Source organism: Gigantopelta aegis, chromosome 9 (genome assembly GCF_016097555.1).
Source record: "Gigantopelta aegis isolate Gae_Host chromosome 9, Gae_host_genome, whole genome shotgun sequence".
NCBI lineage: Eukaryota > Metazoa > Mollusca > Gastropoda > Neomphalida > Peltospiridae > Gigantopelta > Gigantopelta aegis.
In genome coordinates this window covers 67,816,542-67,837,028 of record NC_054707.1, presented here as the reverse complement: position 1 = coordinate 67,837,028, position 20,487 = coordinate 67,816,542, and the positions used below count along the sequence as shown (strand labels likewise).

Below are 20,487 nucleotides of genomic sequence, written 5' to 3'. Positions count from 1 at the left end.
GTGTTCAGGAGGCCGAGCGTTCGCGGATAATTTGACTGGTATCATCGTCTTCTATCAAATCACATTCATCTAACGTTATAATTATTGTGCCAGCCAGTGCACCACGACTGGTATATCAAAGGCCGTGGTATGTGCTGTCCTGTCTGTGGGATGGTGCATATATAATATCCCTTGATACTAATGGAAACATATAGCGGGTTTCCTCTCTAAGACTATGTCAAAATTACCAAATGTTTGACATCCAAATAGCCGATGATTAATAAATCATGTACTCTAGTGGTGTCGTTAAACAAAAACGTTATTAGGCACGATCTCTCGCCCTCCTGAACACGCCCCGTGTATTAGACTAGACAAGATGCAATCAAACTAAATCTACATACAGCTATTAGACCGGCTTCAGAATGGTTGGAAAAAGGCCGGCCATCTTGAAACATTATCGGAATACTGACATTTCAAGATGCTCATTGACTGACTTTGAAGAACTCACCAAAGAGATTATCTGTGCAAAGTTTCATGCTTGTATCTCCATTCGAAACATTTCCGTTATCTGCTCTGCCAAATAGTCCTAATAGTATGTACCCATATTTGGGGGAGGTTGTCATGCACTGATCCACGATATTTGCCACTCCAACCATCAGAGGCCTTTTTTATATATCAGACGTTAGGTTCAGCATGTTTTAAACATATAAAATGATAGAAAATTACTAATATCGAAACATTATTAAAATACATCTAAATAATGAACATGTGTAGGACTGTATGGCGACCATATTGAAAAAATGGCCGCCATACGGAAAATTCGAGTAGTTCAATGATTGGATGTGACGAATTCTTCATGGAGATCATATGTGCCAAGTTTCATGTTTCTATCATCATTAGAAAGGTTCTTCCAAATACCTGCTATCCGAATAGTGCTATTAGTAGTTGACTGTGTTTTTGGGAGGGGGCCCTACTATGACCACCATATTTTCCACACCCACCACCAGAAACCTGTTTAGCCAGACGTTTTTGTTAACATATATGATGAGGAATACAAAAAAGCATGTCTACATAATGTCCTTTTCGGGTGGCATTTAGCTCATTCTGAAGCCGGTCTATATATTGTCTGACAGCCGGATTTGCCAAAAGGTGATCACAGCGAGTTTATTTTAGATGCGACCAAATTATTAAAGGGGTTATCCTGAGATTGTAGCCATTTTAAAATGCTTTCGGGAAATAAAATATTTTTACATTAATAAAATTTCAATATACTTACATTTAGTTGCTCAGAATATGAATATCTCTATAACCAATGCATTTCAGAACATCATGTTTTGTAGTGTCTCAATATCAATTTTTATTTTACATAATTTCGTATCTGCGAATTTATTGTTTCATCCAACGGCCAAATTTGTGTTTGAAATAATTCGGCAAAAGGTCATTCCAAATGTATTTATCCGTATAACTTTTTATGTTTAAAACATGTTAGCGTAAAACATATAGTTATATAGAAAACGAAAAGACAACAAAAACAGGATGTGTGTTTATTTTGTTAAGGGGATGGGGACAAACGGAAGTCTTGCTAGGGTTAAACGGCTGTCAAGGAACAACAGGATTAATATATTTCGTAAATTCGGCCCATAAAGTGACCGTAAAAGCAACATCCTCTGGGGTTTTTTTCACAAATGTTAGTAGGGTATTAGATCATTAATTTCATACAGACTCATGCACAGTGCCTTGACAAATGTTAGTATGTTATATTTTTACACAACACACGCATGCGTATATGGAGACTGTGTGAAACAAACCAAAAACAACCACTGCAGTACCAAAATATACAAACATATTAAAAGATACCAGATAAAGAATCGAAAGTGGCTGATTAATACTGAATAATATATTTTATATTAATTAGATGATTTGAGAGATTTTGGAAAGCCGACCTCGTATGTCAATATTGCGATGTTTAATCTATAGATGAGTGAACTGAAATGTTTGAAATCAGTTTGGTTCACACAGTCACATACATACATTATGGTGTTTAACTGGTTAGTTTCTGCACCAATCAACACGAATGTAATAATATTAGTGTATAGTGAGGCAGATTATTGATTAACTGAATACCTCGCTAGAGGGCGCTGTTCTACTGTAGTCATGTCTGGTCTGTAGACTGGTCGCTGAAAACATTAACAACGTGCGTTACACCGCTATCATATACATATAGCATAGGCAGGGTCGTTGAAGATATTAAAACAATTTTCACAAGGGGTGACAATGGCAGAGAAATTAATTTCTTAAATGATTCCATTTTAAAATAATAAATAATAATAATAGCATATAATGCCTCTTAATATTACAAAACAGTTCTAAATTTGAAGTTGCAAATATCAAAAACAAAAGAAAACCAACAACAAAAACAAATCACACACCAGTCGTAAAATAAGTACAAATAGATTACTCATAGGTCAACATTCAGTGAAAAGAGTATAGCTATACCGTATAATTTAATGTACTCTTTATCAGAATTTAAAGCCACTACTCTGGTTCAAAATCGTAATTGTCCCCCAGATACGTTCCAGAAAAGAAAGTAATAAGGACAAAAATAACTCAGCCAAATAAGACGCAGTATCAAACAGTTGAATTATTTGAAGTCTTTAAGAATACTAAGAAGTATAAATTGTAATAAGCAAGTTTTGATAACACTGGTTCAATATTTCTTATGAAAACCAGAAAACAAACATTCTACACTGGACATGATTCATGATCTACTTATACTAATTCCATAATACTGTTACTCTGACGCTATACTGCATTCAGTGATACTATATTTGTTTCAAGATACGAACAATGTAACATAAACATGTAAAAGTAATGATTTTGTTGAAATTAATCGTAAATAGAATGGCAGATGGACACATGATGATGTCCTGTCAGATATACACAGGACCAAAACAACAATTTGAAAAATAAAACCTACACCAGACTGCATGTTCGACTTCTTTTTGGTTTTGCCGTCTGTCCTCGTTTGTCTGTGTTCTGCTGTGACGTCGAAGGCGTCCTGCTGTTGAACAGGGGCACGGATGGCTCGAATGGACATTTCTTCACTGCATCCGTGGAGGTTGGCGACACCGTCGAATTTTTGTTGGACTGGTTTTGTGAATTGTTGAAGCTGTTCTGTCCAACTTCCACACCGCGCGGCGGCGCTGTAGGCCTGTTGGACTGTAACCTAGAAGAGCCTTGTAAACTGGTCTTTGCGACGTCTACATTGGATGGTGACACTATGGATTGGATGCTAAAACCTTCGTCTAAAGAGTTCTGTACAGCAGCGTCTACACTGGGCGACTGAGACACCGACGAGTCCTGGAAATGGGTTTTTAAAACGTCCGAATTGGACGATGACAATGAGATGTTTTTGGACTGGTCTTCTGGGGAGTGCTGTGCACAACGTTTCACCACGGCCGGGCTGGGCAATTTATTGGAAATGTCTGTTGAAGCAACGAGCACGTCTTCCTTTCGTTTAGTTTCCTCCGACGGCGATCCCTTCGCACTACAGCTACTGCCCGGACTGTTTGTTTGTGGGATGGATGCTTGTTTGAGTGGGGAGTGAGTCACACTTTTGGTTCTGCTCGCAGGAATGTCTTCAAAGGACACGGGTGAGTACACGGGTCGCATGCTCACGTTGTCCATACTGGGGTCCCCTTCATTACCGTTATTCAAAGAATCAAATTGGTCGCTCATTAAGGCACTAAACGGACATTTTGGAATGTTGGCATCAATTACGTCAGATTTGCCCATAAGCCAATACGTCTTCAGCTCACCTTTCCCCTGAAATATGCATATGTATATACAAATACATAATAATATATATGAATACATTACACATAAACAAAGACACAAATGCTACTACATATAAAACACACACACAAATACGTTTATCTACATATATAAAAACATATAAATGTGTCTTATACACATAATATACATACATGAACATATATATGTTACACATAGAATTTAAAAATACCTATTGGTACAGATTATATATTAAAAATACACAAGTAAAGGAAGGAATGTAAACACATAAACAATACAAATAGAAGTATTTAGGCCAAACAAAATAAATGTATGTTTCCTGGTCAGTGCGCGCGTCGATTTTGATCCTCCCTCGTTAAAAGTTTTTTTTTTAATTTCCCGTAGTATGAAGATCTTTGCCAGAAATTAAAGACAGTCCAAGTCATCATATAGACCTTGCTTTAATAAAACCAGTTCTATATGCTGGCTTGGACGATTAGCTGTCTTTAATTTCTCTCTAAAACAGGTCCTGTTGTTCTGAATGAGTACCATGGTTTGTTTTAAAAACATTTGTGTTCAAAGTCGGAGTCATAAAAATTGCCTTGGCTATATGTAAACTGTAAAGGAAAATATTTAGGGTACCAAGGCAAAGGAGTGAGCACCATGGCCATTGAGAATATGGCATATGAGGAGGACCTAAAAAAAACCCCTTAAATATACTCACCTTTTTCTGTGCAATCCATGCTTTAAAGAAAACAACAACAAAAAACCCAACACGCTTCGCCACATGAATTCTGGAGCGTTGGTCTGACCAGAGACCGGCTTTATTTTCTCTTTTTTTTTGGTGTGTGTGTGGTGTAAATACAATTATAACGATATTACACATATCCTGATATATTAATATCACGTTTAGATTTAATAATACAAAGGCAGTCGTAGTTGTTTTAGTAAAATACTTAATGTAAAGTTACACCCTGAAACCACGACAAAGATAATAGACATATGCACTTTCATCCATTTCGAAAACTGTCAAAACATTATTACGATGCAGCAGCATAAATTATTCAAATGAGATTAGACATCTGTCTCTTCACAACGTGTAGACTGAACTCTTGGGTAATTTACCTTGATTTCTATAGTTGCGGCATAAATTATTAAAATGAGATTGGATCGGAGACTATTCACAACTTGAAGACTGAAGTCTTGGGTAATTTACCTTGACTTCTATAGTTGCGGCATAAATTATTAAAATGATATTGACTCGGTGACTATTCACAACTTGAAGACTGAAGTCTTGGGTAATTTACCGTGACTTCTATAGTTGCGGCATAAATTATTAAAATGATATTGACTCGGTGACTATTCACAACGTGTAAACTGAAGTCTTGGGTAATTTACCTTGACTTCTATAGTTGCGGCATAAATTATTAAAATGATATTGACTTGGTGACTATTCACAACGTGTAGACTGAAGTATTGGGTAATTTACCTTGACTTCTATAGTTGCAGCATAAATTATTAAAATGATATTGACTCGGTGACTATTCACAACGTGCAGACTGAAGTATTGGGTAATTTACCTTGACTTCTATCGTTCCTCTCTCTTCTGTTATATAGGGGAAGTCATACAGCTCTCTCTTTGTCGTTTCACTGATATGAATTTTCATTGCCTGAAATCACACACACAAATAGAACAAAGACGCATGTGGAAATTAAAACAATAAACGTTAAAGAGACCTTTCCAACTTTGTAGCCCGTGTAAATGGTTTCGGCTAATATTGCTATTATAATGAACACAATTACATATTAAATACCTGCTTGGAAAATCTCTGTCAGTTCAAAGGTGTTTGGGAGAAGCATGTATTTGACAACTGTTTGAAGGGCAGCTTATTGTGGGTTTTTTTTTTGTACATCTCTTATTCATTAAAAAATGGCACTTTGATGATCCAAATATAATGTTGTATATTATAACTTTTTATTTATGTATTTTGTAAACATATTTCAGTACCGTTGTTAACTGTAAAATATAGATAGGAATAATCAAGATCACAATAACAACACTTGATCATATCAGGGTTTCTGCCAGAGGGTACGAAGAGTACAATTATGTACCCTAATATCTTTGAAATTAATGAATACAGTTTAATTAATTTTTTGAAAGATTATAGTAAAAAGGAACTGCTGTTTACAGTTTGCGCCAGTGGTGTCGTTAAACAAAACAAAATTAAACTTTATTTAAAGTTTGTCAAAGTACATGAAATGCACTCTGTCCAATTTTAAAAGATTTCAAACCCATAACCACCTAGTAGGGGCAATTATGATCTTTTTTGTTTTTATTACATATCTTCGAATTATTTTCTGGCAGAAAGCCTTCATATAAAAGAAAGGGATTCTTGTAAACGACACACCAGCAAGGTTTTTTTTCATAATTGCAATAACAATAGCGGAACCAAGTGTATTCTAGTCATAAGGTGTAACGCTTAAGAATGAAATCCACAGCATTCAGAGAAGGGGTGCAACGTTTTAAATGGGCGCCTGCAGAATTCACAAATACACCAACATGCATTGCATATATCGTAATCTTTTTTTCGGAAAAGCAAGCAGACCAACATGTTACATATATTTCACTAAAACAAACAGATTTGTTGTATTCATCTTCCAAAATGATTTTCGAAGCACTTCTAAATTCGGGCGAGGGAGCAAGTGCGCACCCCGGCACCTCTGAAATCTGCGACTGTAAAGTTAACTCTATATTACCTTGCCATTCGTCTCCATTCTGGACGCCATGTTGACGGTGTCACCAAAGAAACAGTATCTCGGCATCTTGATGCCCACTACACCCGCAACCGCGGTGCCTGAGTGACAACCTGTTCAGTAAGAAACACGTGTTTGTGTATTTTATTATAGTATATATACACAAGAACAGAAACAAGAATTTATCTGCAATCTGGCCGTTTCACGACAGAGGAGGAACATATAATCTGCCCGTTTCAATAGGAAGATTATGTTTTCAAACTCTAAAAAGTAATGATGGGCACCAGTATTTTTTCTTTTCTATAAGTGTGAGATATGTCACAAATGCAATGGTATTTTTTAATAATTTATAATCTGAAGCTTCAAGCGAAGTATACCAAGACTAACAATTACCTGTAAAAACAACGTCACATGATACGAGTTTCTCGTACGAGAATAGCTGACTGCATAAAGCAACCGATGAATCGTAATGTTTGTCTGGCCACAATCGGTTATTCTCTTGTGGTTGTTCTCGTATGAGCCACTCGTATCATGTGGTGCCGCCTTAGGCCTTAAAACCAAGTAGTGAATCTAATAAGAATTTACAATTGCCAAAATTGTAAGGTATATTAGCTGTGGGGAATGGTTATATGAAAATAGTGAATTAATTGAGAGAATGACACCCAACGCACGTTGCTTGACGCATGTGCAAACTATGGAATGTGTTTCGGTGTGTTAATAAACAGACCTGAACGTTCTTTATTAGGATGTCTGTGGTCAAAACGTATGTTTTAATATTTCAGGTTCCCCTACCGACTCTGATCTTCATGTTTCCTCCCGTGGACGGGTCGATCAGGTCCCACATGGAGGACAGCATGTCGAGCGCCATGTCACAGATCTGAAGTGCGTGGAATTTCGTGATGATAGGAGCCCCTGACACCACCATATAGGCGTCCCCTATCGTCTCCACCTATAACAAGAAAACCTCTCATCATTTCTACACACTGTCCCAAGTATATAATTTCGTGATGCTAGGAGCCCCTGACAACACCATGTAGGCGTCCCCTATCGTCTCCACCTATAACAAGAAAACCTCTCATCATTTCTATATGACAGTGTCCCAAGTATATAATTTCGTGATACTAGGAGCCCCTGGCACCACCATGTAGGCGTCCCCTATCGTCTCCACCTAAAAAAGAAAACCTCTCATCATTTCTATATGACAGTGTTCCAAGTATATAATTCAGTGATGATAGGAGCCACTGACATCACCATGTAGGCGTCCCCTATCGTCTCCACCTATAACAAGAAAACCTATCATCATTTCTATATGACAGTGTCCCAAGTATATAATTTAGTGATGATAGGCGCCACTGACACCACCATGTAGGCGTCCCCTATCTCTCCACATATAACAAGAAAACCGCTCATCATTTCTATATGACAGTGTCCCAAGTATATAATTTAGTGATGATAGGAGCCACAGACACCACTAAACAGGCGTCCCCTATCGTCTCCACCTGCAACAAGAAAACCTCTCATCATTTCTACACACTGTCCCAAGTATGTGATTTAGTGATGATAGGAGCCACAGACACCACTAAAAAGGTGTCCCCTATCGTCTCCACCTGTAACAAGAAAACCTCTCATCATTTCTATATGGGAAGGAAAAATAACGTGCTTATATCCACTGAAGGTTTAGGCACGTCCATCTTGAGAGTTTTGATTTGCGACAGATCTCCTGCCCAGGACAAACTTCCTACATGACAGTGTCCTAGGTATATAATTTCGTGATGATAGGAGTCCCAGACACCACCATATGGGCATCTGTTATAAATCGTCTCCGCTAATTCTTTCATGATAATAGCCCACTCGCCTTACCAGATACAATGGTCTCTAAAGCTTACTGCACACGGCAGCTATCAGCTGAGCAAGACGTCTCAAGTAACGTTTTTGTGCAGCTAATAACTCTCGTGTGCGGTGTGCTTTATACCAGTTGTTCTCAGGATCGTTTTAGACGTACTACTACTACACAGGCAACACGGATCACACCAGAGTTTTATAATATAAGCTCTTGTTGAGTAACTGGCCCGTGCTTATAAGACTCGATCTCTAATGACGCCACACGCATACAATTTGTATGGCGGTGTCATGACATTAGTGCCTCAGATTCTATTAGAGTCTCGAGTCTAGACTCTAAAAAGTTTTAAAAGTACCATGCCAGGTCATGTGCTTATACAACGTTAAAGATTGGGTTTAATTTTTAATATAGCTTTACTCATACAAATGTCAAAAAGCAAATAGTTAAAGTTAGGGAACATCGATAATTTCTGGATTTTAAAGTTTTATAAACGCCAGATTAACATACTATTCAAATATAACACATAAATCAACTTCCACTAAGGGAATTCCAACTACGTAAGTAATTAAAAATAATCATTGATCATAAATGACGGGTATAGGTAGTTGGGAGTACGTGACAGGGTATAAGTAGTTGGGAGTATGTGACGAGGTATAAGTAGTTGGAGTATGTGACGAGGTATAAGTAGTTGGGAGTATGTGACGAGGTATAAGTAGTTGGGACTATGTGACGAGGTATAAGTAGTTGGGAGTATGTGACGAGTATAAGTAGTTGCTGTCTGACCTTGTAGGCTCGGTGTTGCTCCGTCAGTTTGTCAAACTTGGTGTACATCGCGTTCAACATCGACACGACTTCCATGGGCGTGATTTGGCTGCATATCGTCGTGAAGCCCACCACGTCGCTAAACAGGATCGTCACGTTGTCGAACACCTGAAAAAAGGAAAACACTGACGTATATAAGCAAAATATTTGATGAACTCCCATCACGTCATTAAATATAATCATCAACTTATCCAACATCTGGAAAATTGGAAACAGCCTCGTATATAAACACATGTCTGATGAACCCCCTAACGATGTCACTAAATAGAATCATCACATTGTCGAACACCTAAAAAAAGAAGGAAAACAGTGACATATATTAAAGCCAAATATCTGGTAAACCACTACCAAGTCGCTAAATAGAATTGTGATATTGTCCAACACCTGAAAAAAGGAAACCAGTGTCACGTATAAGCCAAACAGAATTGGCATATTGTCCCGCAAGTGATCAAGTGAAAGAAGTATCGTTTATTGCATTAAAGTATCTGCGAGTATCCACTTGCAGATGATCAGAAAATGTTAGCGGTTTATACTGATGAAAATAAAGAATCATAGAAAGACTGATAGCACAGAAAGCCTGCAATCAATCCCAGCATTCCTGGTGTCCTGACGTTAACACTCAATCCCATATTACTGGCATTTAATCGAACATTACATTTTGATTACTATACGCTAGTAGTGAATTATATTTGGTCGACAATACCAAATGTTGCCTTATTTGTTTCTCTCAGTAGACCTGTATTTTAAGTTCCATTTAAATTTGATGTTTAGGTAAACCCATAGAACACGGGCAAGGTTTAAAACTATCGTTCGCCAGATCCGTCAAATGCGAATTTAAGTTGAACGTGGCGAATATTTTTCATTATTAATTCACCAAAAAACAAATCCAAAAGTCACGTGTATCGTTTCTCGATCTACCTCCATGTTGGCTGTTTTACGTTTTATTTTTGTCAGCACGTCTCCTTGAAAAACGTTCATAATCCATCCGTACCACCACGGACTACCTTACACCCATCATCCATTCTGACACTAATTCCAATTCCAATTCCAAAAAGGTTAACGTGCACATTCAGCGTAAGCTGTTGTAGCGCACGCCTGTCCTGGGCACAAGTACCGGCCTCGGCCGGTTCCTCCGACCAGGACAGGAGGAGGTGAAGGAGGGGTCGCCTGCACTGGCAGGTGCAAGGGAGCACCAGCAGTCCAGTCGTAGTTGGTAACAGGCGGAAGGACACTCATTCAAAACACATCTCCCTTTTGATGCTACACCCTAGGACAAATGTGTCGAGCAAACGAGGGGCACCGATTAAATTTTTGTCAAGATTTTAAATTCGTTATACTGTACACATATATTTTGTTTGTCTGACTGAGACTAAACCATTTAGCGAACGATTCTCTGACGAAATTTACGTCATTGTTTATACGTTTTGTTGTCCAGCTTATGTTGTCAACTTCCAGTCATTGAAAACTGAAAATGATGCTGGAGTAATTTCTTGAAACAGTACATTGGCGTTCAAATGTGTGTGTGGTTTTTTAAATGAACTGGATAATGTTGGTTCAGAACAAAGAATTGTATACAAGAAAACTCATGGATGGGATAGTTTTAGGAGGAAGTCCTCTCCTCATACACACTGGGGTAGATTTAAATATTAAAACTATTAAGCGTAATAATTACTTTAATTTTTCAAGTTACACGATATCAGATTTATTGGAAGTGTAGAATGACTATTGAATGTCAAACACGTGGTAATTTGGACATATAGTCTTGGAGAGAAACCCACCTACATGTTTCCATTAGTAGCAAGGGATCATTTATATGCACCATCCCATAAACAGAATAGCACGTACCACGGCCTTTGATATACTAGTCGTGGTGCACTGGCTGGAACGAGAAATAGCCCAATTGGCCACCAACGGGGATCGATCCCAGACCGACCGCTTATAAGGCGAGCGGTTTACCACTAGGCTAAGTCCCGCCCAACCCCCTATCTTCCAAATAGATGCAGATACTGCTGAAAGGTCTTGCCACACCCTGTGATACCTTTGAACGTGGCGATGTTTCTGATGCTGGGATTGCATGTTATTAGCCACTGAACTGCGGGTAATCCTATTAAGTCTCTCATCTTATTGGAGATCGATGGGTTCAATGGCTGACAGGAAGTCCACGCTATTAAAGAGTCTAAAACTAATTTAGAAAATCGATCAGTCAAAACAGTGTTTGGACAGCTAACAACCGATGAATGAAATGGAACAGGGAATCTTTCCGTTATCTGTAATGTGCCGCCATGTCCATCTGTTCACCCGTCTATACACAGAACGTTTTGGCTAAACAGATGTTGTGTCCACGATAGGCGTACTTGAACGGTTTTCTGATGGAAGCACACACTGTGCAAAAAGTAGCCTACGTGTCTTGTTATGCAAGAGAAAATAAATCAGTATTTGTGTTATAATGTCGCAGTGCATTATTTAATCAAAACGTTTGATACGGTTATTGGTCTAACTTGGTTGAGAGAAGCCATTCAACTGGTTGGGGTTTTTTTTCTTGTTCCAACCCGTGCACCAAAACTGGTCAAATGCCGTGGTATGTGTTTTCCTGTCTACGGGAAAGTGCATATAAAAGATCCCTCGCTGCATTTGGGGAAAATGTAGCGGGTTTCCTCTGGTGACTACGTGTCAGAATTACCAAATGTTTGACATTAAATAGCCGATGATTAATTAATCAATGTGCTCTGGTGGTGTCGTTAAACAAGGCAAACTTATTTCTTTTGTTTTTCTTTGGGGGGTTGGGGGGGGGGGGGGATGGACACATGCTACTGGAACCTTTAATAAGAGGGCCAGAGGTCGATGGTACGAATAAGAGATGGATCCTAAACCGCTGCCTACCAACCTTAAAACCGATACCGGTCAATTAAGGTGATCAGCCTCATTTGTGTGTTAACTGCGTGTTCCAAGGGTAATCCATCCAGGGACCACTATAAGTCCAAATAGAAAGAAAGAAAGAAAGAAAGAAAGAAGGAAAGAAAAAAGAAAAAAAAAGAGAAAAGATTTACAAAAAAAAAGAAGAAAGAAGAAGAAATATTTGTTTAATAATACATCAAGACATCTTAAACTACAGCTATTTTGTGTCTAACCAATGGTTATTTTGACATTTTTAAGACAGAGAGAGAGAGAGAGAGAGAGAGAGAGAGAGAGAGAGAGAGAGAGAGAGAGAGAGAGAGAGAGAGAGAGATCCACTGTCGCCACCTAAAATCCTCCTATCGATAAAGCAGCAAGGGATCTTTTATATGAACATTCCTATAAATAGGAGAATACATACTACGGTGTTTTATATACAACTCGGGGAAAAACCTGATTCTAAAGCGGGCGATCGATCTTACGACCTATCACACGTCAGGTGAGCGCTCTACCAACTTGGCTAAATCCCGCCCTTACCAATAAAAAAACGGCATTACTTGAATTTGTTTTCAATCATAATTGGTGTTTCAGCTTCGTTTTGCCTAGTAATTATTACACTGGGCTATTTGTATACGTGATTTGTAGAAAACCTCGCCTTCGTCGTCAAACTTGATTACGTAATCACGGTTACATCAACACAAACGACAACAGGTCGTCTGGAACTATAAATCACTCCGCCTTAAAATGTTTATTTCTACGGAAAGGCGTCTATTTCCTGGAGTTGCGTTTTCGTTTTCACGTGATAATGCATGGTGATTACTTCAGTAGGAAAATAATGCACTGTGGGTCGACTTGGAGTTTTTCTCTGTGATTATCGGAAAATGAAATGTATCTTTGTCACGCTATCCATCCAATGCTGGAGAAATTTGTACAAGAAGAAATATGTGAATGGAGTGAAAATTAATTTTATAAGTTATTTCTTGCAGCCAAACGATTGGTTCGAATAGTCATACGCTTAAGACAATATCGATTAGTGAATGTTTTTTCCGGGTCTTTGTTCTGTGAGTATCCTTTGAGAGATAAATAGCCTAAGTTAAGTGCCTGTCTCAAGTTGGCTGCCATTGTAAGACGTTGCCGACTAATGGAGCCTTTTAAACACCAAAATTATGGGGTTGTTTTTTGTTTTAATTGTTTTGTGTGGTTTAGTTCAAAAGTTAGTTTTGTTTAACGACATCACTAGAGCACATTGATTTATTAATCATCGGCTATTGGATGTCAAACATTTGCTAATTTTAACAATTCAATTCAATTCAATGCAATTCAATTCAATTTATTGCATATTACCAAACAAACTGGTGTCGGCAAACAGATAAAAACAAACAAACATACATCATCAATAGCAACAACAACAATTAATAATATAAACAATATTATAGTCTTAGAAATGAAACCCGCTACATTTTTTTCATTAGTAGCCAGGGATCTTTTATATGCACCATATCACAGACAGGATACCATGGCCTTTGATATGCCAGTCGTGGTGCACTGGCTGGAACGAGAAATAGCCCAATGGGCCCACCGACGGGGATCAATCCCAAACCGACCACGCATCAAGCAAGCTGGGCTACGTCTCGCCCCACTGTGTGGTCAATGTCTGTATAGTATGTGTTTCTAGTAATTCTGATTTCTATAGTAACTGCAGCTACAACTTAATGATATTTCCTAATATTAAAATACTACAAGGCGTACACCAGTTTCGCGTACTTCAAACATAAGGACAGTCAGAATCTCACTAGACGTAAATACCCTGATATTGTAAACAACAAAAACACAGGTATATAAATATGTAATTTTACTCGTTAAAAACGCTCTGTTATTAATGTTACAATGACAGCACATTCAGAAACTTCTGGAAGATTCTTTATACAGGACGCGGCGCGGTGGTTATACGGTTTAATGTCATGTAGAGTACGATTCCGTGAAGTTTTACAATATTTTGGTCAATGATTTCATGTGGATATCGAATGATTAAAACATGGTTTTCGTTAAAAAAAAATTTTTTTTATCTTTTTTAAATATAATTATATATTTTTTATTATTATTATTTTTGTTTTGGTCTTGCAGTTGAAACACTATGATGCTTCTTAAATCATTATTTGAATGATAAAAGCAGACGTCACCGTGAAAACAAATCGAGGGGAGTGATTAATTGCTCCCCAACTTAGGTTATGGGGATTCTTTTAAGATATTATCATGTGAAGCATTGATATTTAATCCTTTTGTAGTACCTTTTTAATTCACATTTTAAGGGGAGCAAAAATTACTGTTCTTTGAGCGTTTAAAAACAAGTTGTATTTCTGTTCAACTTGTCAAAAACCAAGTTTCATACTTTGAGGGTATTCACATTTATTAATTTTAGCCAGATCATCTAGCATATAATATTATGTACAAAACATGATTAAAAATCAATGAAGACACCGTATAAATATTCATTCATTTCATTTGAACTTATTTTCGTGCTTATATCCAATTAAGGTTCAAGCACGCTGTTCTGGGCACACACTTCAGCTATCTGAGCTGTTTGTCCAGGATAGTGGGTTAGTTGTTAGTTGGTTAGTGAGAGAGAAGAAGGTGTAGTGGCCTTACGAACTCACTCTAGGTTGGAGCCGGCACCGGGCTGCGAATCCTGTACCTACCAGCCTGTAGTCCGATGGCTTAACCACATATATATATTTCTGTCTGGCTATATTCTAAGGTGAACGACTAAATACGGTAATTTTGTTTAAACAAATCTTCAGACGACTCGGACCGTCGTCACACTATAGTAGAGACAACTGACCAGTCTGGCAGCTACTCCCGGAAAGACATTTAAAGTTATTTCGCAGTTCTCGCTGGCTGAACGTTATAATGAGAGCGGCACCAATAAAAATCCCTAGAGTGGGGACATCACACTGTTAAATAAGAAAAACAAATTACTGTCATAATAAAAAATGTCGCGAACGGAAAACTCTATTCATTTCATTTACATCTGATTTTATTGTTTACATCCGATTAAGGTTCAAGCCATGTCCGTAGCAATGGGGCTAGCGGGGATGGGGTTATTTTGGGGTGGGGGAGAGCGTCACTACCCATTACATTTTTCGTACTGGGGTGTCATTAAACATTCATTCATTCCACACATGTTTGCCTTATAATTTAATTATTCTGACAGTTGGGCGAGAAATGATAATGTTTGCGGGGAGAGATCTGATGCGCAGTCGATCTAGGATCGATCCCCGTTGGTGGGACTATTGGGCTATTTCTTGTTCCAACCAGCGCACCACGACTGGTATATCAAAAGCCGTAGTATGTGCTATCATATCTGCGGCATGGTGCATATAAAAGATCCCTTGCTATTAATGGAAACATGTAACGGGTTTTCTCTCTTAGACTATATGTCAAAATTATCAAATGTTTCACATCCAATAGCCGATGATTCATAAATCAATGTACTTTAGTAGTGTCGTTAACCAAAACAAGAGCAAAAAACCTGTTCAGTTCACTTGTACTTGCTTCCGTTCAATACTGGAATGAGACTGAACAGTGCACATGACGCCAGTAATCACAGTAGACACACGTAACATAACGCTCTTCAGTCAATATTTTTACCAACACTAATCTAAACATTAGTGGTCACGATTGCTGGAAGAGATCATATTTCCAGCGATGAATAACGAAAGAGAAAGCAACACTTTACAGTAAGTCTAGGAAAACGATTGTTTTACATCGCCGATCAGCGTTAACGACATGCGTAACTGAAGACCGTCGCGCGTGACGGTACGTGACATGAAGGTCGGAGGATCGCCTTAACCATCCGCGTAAATCGCGATCATCGCGTGTGACTACGTAATATGTAGATCGTAGGATCGCCTTAACGACCCACATAAACCACGGCTACGGTGTGTGACGGTACGTAGCATGTAGGTCGTAGGATCGCCTTAACGACCTGCGTAAATCACGACTATAGAGCGTGACGGTACTTGACATGCAAGTCGTAGGATCGCCTAAACGACCTGCGTAAATTACGACTATAGAGCGTGACGGTACGTGACATGTAGGTCGTAGGATCGCCTTAACAATCCGCATAACATGTTTATCGTAGGATCTGCTTAACGACTTGCGTAAATCACGCCCATCGAGCGTGACGGTACGTAACATATAGGTCGTAGGATCACCCTAACAATCCGCGTATATCACGCCCATCGCGTGTGACGGTACGTGACTTGCATGTCGTAGGATCACCTTAACGACCCGCGTAAACAATGGCGATCGTGTGTGACGGTACGCAGCATGCAGCTAGTGGGGTCGATCCATCTTGGTGGACTATTGGATTACTTTCTGTTCCGAGTTCAAATTCAAACCAGTGTTCTATGGCTGGCATAATAACTTATAACGCTGTCCTGTGTACACGTACAACTATCTGAGCTGTTTATCCAGGACAGTGAGTCAATGGTTAGTTTGTGGTGGTTAGTGAGAGAGAAGTCGGTGTGGTGGCCCTTACTCCTACCTACTGAGCTGCTAAAACTATCTCTAGGTTAGAACCAGTATAGTACTCTGATGCGAACCTAACAAAACATTATTTTTGTTTAACGACACCACTAGAGCACATTGATTTATTAATCAGCGGCTTTTGGATGTCAGACATTTGGTACTTTTGACATACAGTCTTAGAGCGGAAACCCGTTACATTTTTTCCCTTTAGTAGCACGGGAGGAACGTAGCCCAGTGTTAAAGTGCTCGCTCGATGCGCGGTCGGTCTGGCATCGATCCACGTCGGTGGCCCATTGAGATATTTCTCGTTCCAGCCAGTGCACCACGACCTGCATATCTAAGGCCGTAGTATATACTACCCTGTCTGTTGGGTGGGATAAAAGATCCTTTGTCATATGTCTGACACTATATAACCGTAAATAAAATGTGTTGAGTGCGTCGTTAAATAAAACATTTCCTTCCTTCTTCCATTAGTAGCAAGGGATCATTTATATGCACCATGCCAGACAGGATAGCACATACCACGGCCTTTGATATACCAGAGCGAGAAATAGGATGCGAACCTAACACACACTAGTGGCGAATCCAGAAAATCTATGGGGGGGGGGGGGGGAATGACATGTAAGGCGTAAGGCCAGATCTTTTTATTAGTTGTTGCTCAGATTCTCCAACGTAACAGATGAATATATATATATATATATATATATATATATATATAACTGTCGCAAAATTTAGGGCGGGAATGCCCTTGGTGTCCCCTCCCCCTCCCCCTCTAAGATCCGCCACTGCACACACACATCGATGGTTTAACCGCTACACCACCTAGACCGGTCTCCACCACTGTGCTACATTCCACTCTATATATTGAAATCAAATAGGCAGTCTTAGTTAATAGGCAATCTTCTAAAAGCTAATGAACCATGATGTCTTCAGTTACATTTCATTGTGTCAGTTCGCCTGTCTGTGTATTGATTTAACTACAAATATATCCATGGTATATGTGTGTTTTATGATGATCAGACGCACTAAGTAAACAATAATTATCATTTTCCACATGAAAGGCTGCCGCGGAATACTAGCGCCCCGTTTTTCTATTTTAGCCGGAGTTATCCACAAATCAATCGGGCTAGCGGCCTATCAAAGAATTACACATTGGGTTATTTACTAACCATACTTGACATCAATGCCAAACCTGGAGATATTATTTCGAGAAATCAAACAGATAGGAATAAACGGGGGAGAGGGGGGGGGGGGGGGGGGGGGGGGGGGGAAAGAGAGATAGATTTAAAAAAAAAAATAATGTTGATATATGTATGTATTTATGTGTGTGTGTGTGCATGCATGTATGTATATATGTTATTTTAGCAGGGTTTTATTTATTATTATATTCTAGTTATTCCAGATTTCACTCAACCAAATAGCATCTAGGTGGTTTAAAGTTCAAAGTGCACCTAATTTTGAAAGCCGCATTAAATAAATATATCGCTGTCTGTGACGGTATATGCTCTTAATTTGTTTTCGCCTGTGGCGATTTTAATTGTGTTAGAGGGCTGTGTGCAGTTTCATTGCACGTAGTCCAGGTGGGCAACTTGTTACGTAATACTTCGCGCGATCGGGCATTCCAATATGCACTTAGTCCAGCTGTGGAGGCCATGTGGCGAGTAGTTACGTAATACCTCTGCGAGTGCGGTTTCGACGACCGTGATTTGGCGACGATGGCGTCAGTAAGTCTGACGATCAGAGAGAAATAATACCGCTTGGTCGCGGTGGAAATATCAGATGATAGGGGGAGGTACCGCCTTGTACCCCCAGGCGAATTCTGATTTTATAATAAATAGCTAGTTTTTAGAAATATCGAGAGGAACCAAAAAGGAAGGTATCCCGGGGGAACGTGTCCGTCCGGACTGGTAAATATATTTTCTGCTCTGTGTATAACCTTGATGTGATTGATGTGACTTTTAAATATTTTAATACTGTATTATACCAATATTCTTTAGACAGTGTCTTCGGTCATCTGACGAAGTAAATCGTAGACCTTTTGTTCTAACATTATACGAGTATTTGGTAATATAAAGCTTAGCCAGTCATCCTAGAAGACCTAGGTAAACTGTAGGTTATTGTCTTTATTGTGATAGGTACCAGTATTAATTCTGTGTTACAAGGTTACTGAAGGAGTAGTTAGGGTTAATTAAAAATTAACCCGTTAGGAATAGAGCTGTAATTCCTTTATTAATTAAGTTCCCCTGGAAGCGTTTCTAAATTATCACACGTTACTGAACGAGTAGTAAGGGTTAATTAAAAATTAACCAGTTAGGAATGGTGTTGTAATTCCTTTATTAATTAACTTCTCCTGGAAGCGTTTCTCAATTATCACACGTGTGGGTGTTGTGTCACGGTGAAGTGATTCGCATATTGTGTAACTAGACACCTAGAGATTAACTAATTAACTGATCAGTTCTGGGTTGTTATTATTGTTGTTATTAATTAACTACTACGGCTGTACGTTTGTCAGCGTAGGTTAATACAGATTCCAAAGTGTATTGTGTTTTGTTGTTTCTAGTGAGCTAAACGTGCTATAAATATATATACTTATATAAGATCGTATCTCTGATCATACCTAGACGAGCCATACTAGGGTTTAACCGCCTGTTACAGAGAGATCTAATAGATATACAGTTAGGAGAGATATTTTGATAATCGTGTTTTATTCAGTTACGGGTATTATAGAATCCCCGTGACACTGTCATTGGTTAGACATGTGGCAGTAATTGTTGTCATAAAATGTTGGTTTATCTGGCCAGTATATTCTTGTAAGTTAATTTGAACTAGCACCAACATACCAGCTACTAATGTGCTTGAAAAATGTGCAAGGTTCTACTAATTTAACCATTTTTGTGCGGCCTAAGGCAGTCAACAAAGCTTCCCGTTATATCTGAAATTGGTCGTTTAAACTCGTTTTTTATGATTTACTTTAAGGATGAGGGGTTCTAGTATTTATATTCATGCTACATTAATAAGCTGCTTTTCTCAAACTATGTTACCTGTAGCTATGCTATAGTATAGACTACTATAGACTAGTATAGTGTAGTACAGTATAGTACAGTATAGCATAGTATATTATAGTATAGACTAGTATAGTATACTATAGTACAGTACAGTATAGTATAGTATATTACAGACTAGTATAGTATAGTAATAGTATAGTATAGACTAGTATAGACTAGTATAGTGTTGTATAGTATAGTATAGTATAGTATAGTATAGTATAGTATAGTATAGTATTAGTATAGTAATAATGTAGTGTATTGTAGTGTAGTATAGTAATAGTATAGTAATAGTACAAATACGCTTTATTACTGGGTTATGTCCCGCCCCGCCAAGAGAGAGAGAAAGACACAAAGAGAAACTACAGTGAATGAGAGCCAGTAAGAGAGAAAAAGAGTGTGGGAAATTTAGAAAGAGACACAGACAAAACGTGGGGGTTTTTTGGTTAATATTTTTGTTGTTGTTGGTCTTGTTGTTACTGGCATTACAGCCGATAATACCAAGATACAAGCTCAGTACGCTGACCCAACCGGAACCGACACGGTAGTGTAAAACATTACTCTGTACGACATGCGAATGATGATTCGGCGCGATTCTGATTCACGTTTATTTTAATTCCAACTGAGAGTTGCGGCGCCAAAACGAATACACGGGACTAAGCGTGGACAACTAATGGCGAACTTACCTGCACGTCAGCTGGAGTAAACCCATAAACGTGTTAACACTCACGAAACAGTTTGTTCTCTATCTTTGAAAGAATGTTTTTTTTATTCCTCGCTCCGAGTGATTCTGAACGCGGAAAGTACGGGCTTGTGAGGTGGGTGCGAGTTCAT

At 38.6% G+C, this 20,487-nt stretch overlaps 1 protein-coding gene across 1 annotated transcript in view; it reads right to left on the bottom strand.

Moving 5' to 3' along the window:
* The window catches only part of LOC121381713 (soluble guanylate cyclase gcy-31-like), a 117,220-nt gene that overhangs the window by 11,247 nt on the left and 85,486 nt on the right, over positions 1-20,487 (bottom strand). Inside the window, exons 6-10 of the mRNA XM_041511060.1 lie at positions 9,149-9,295; positions 7,318-7,474; positions 6,529-6,638; positions 5,352-5,441; positions 2,957-3,804 (exon numbers count right to left, since the gene is read on the bottom strand). Of these exons, the coding sequence (XP_041366994.1) occupies positions 2,957-3,804; positions 5,352-5,441; positions 6,529-6,638; positions 7,318-7,474; positions 9,149-9,295 (1,352 nt within the window). The remainder of the gene's footprint in view (positions 1-2,956; positions 3,805-5,351; positions 5,442-6,528; positions 6,639-7,317; positions 7,475-9,148; positions 9,296-20,487) is intronic.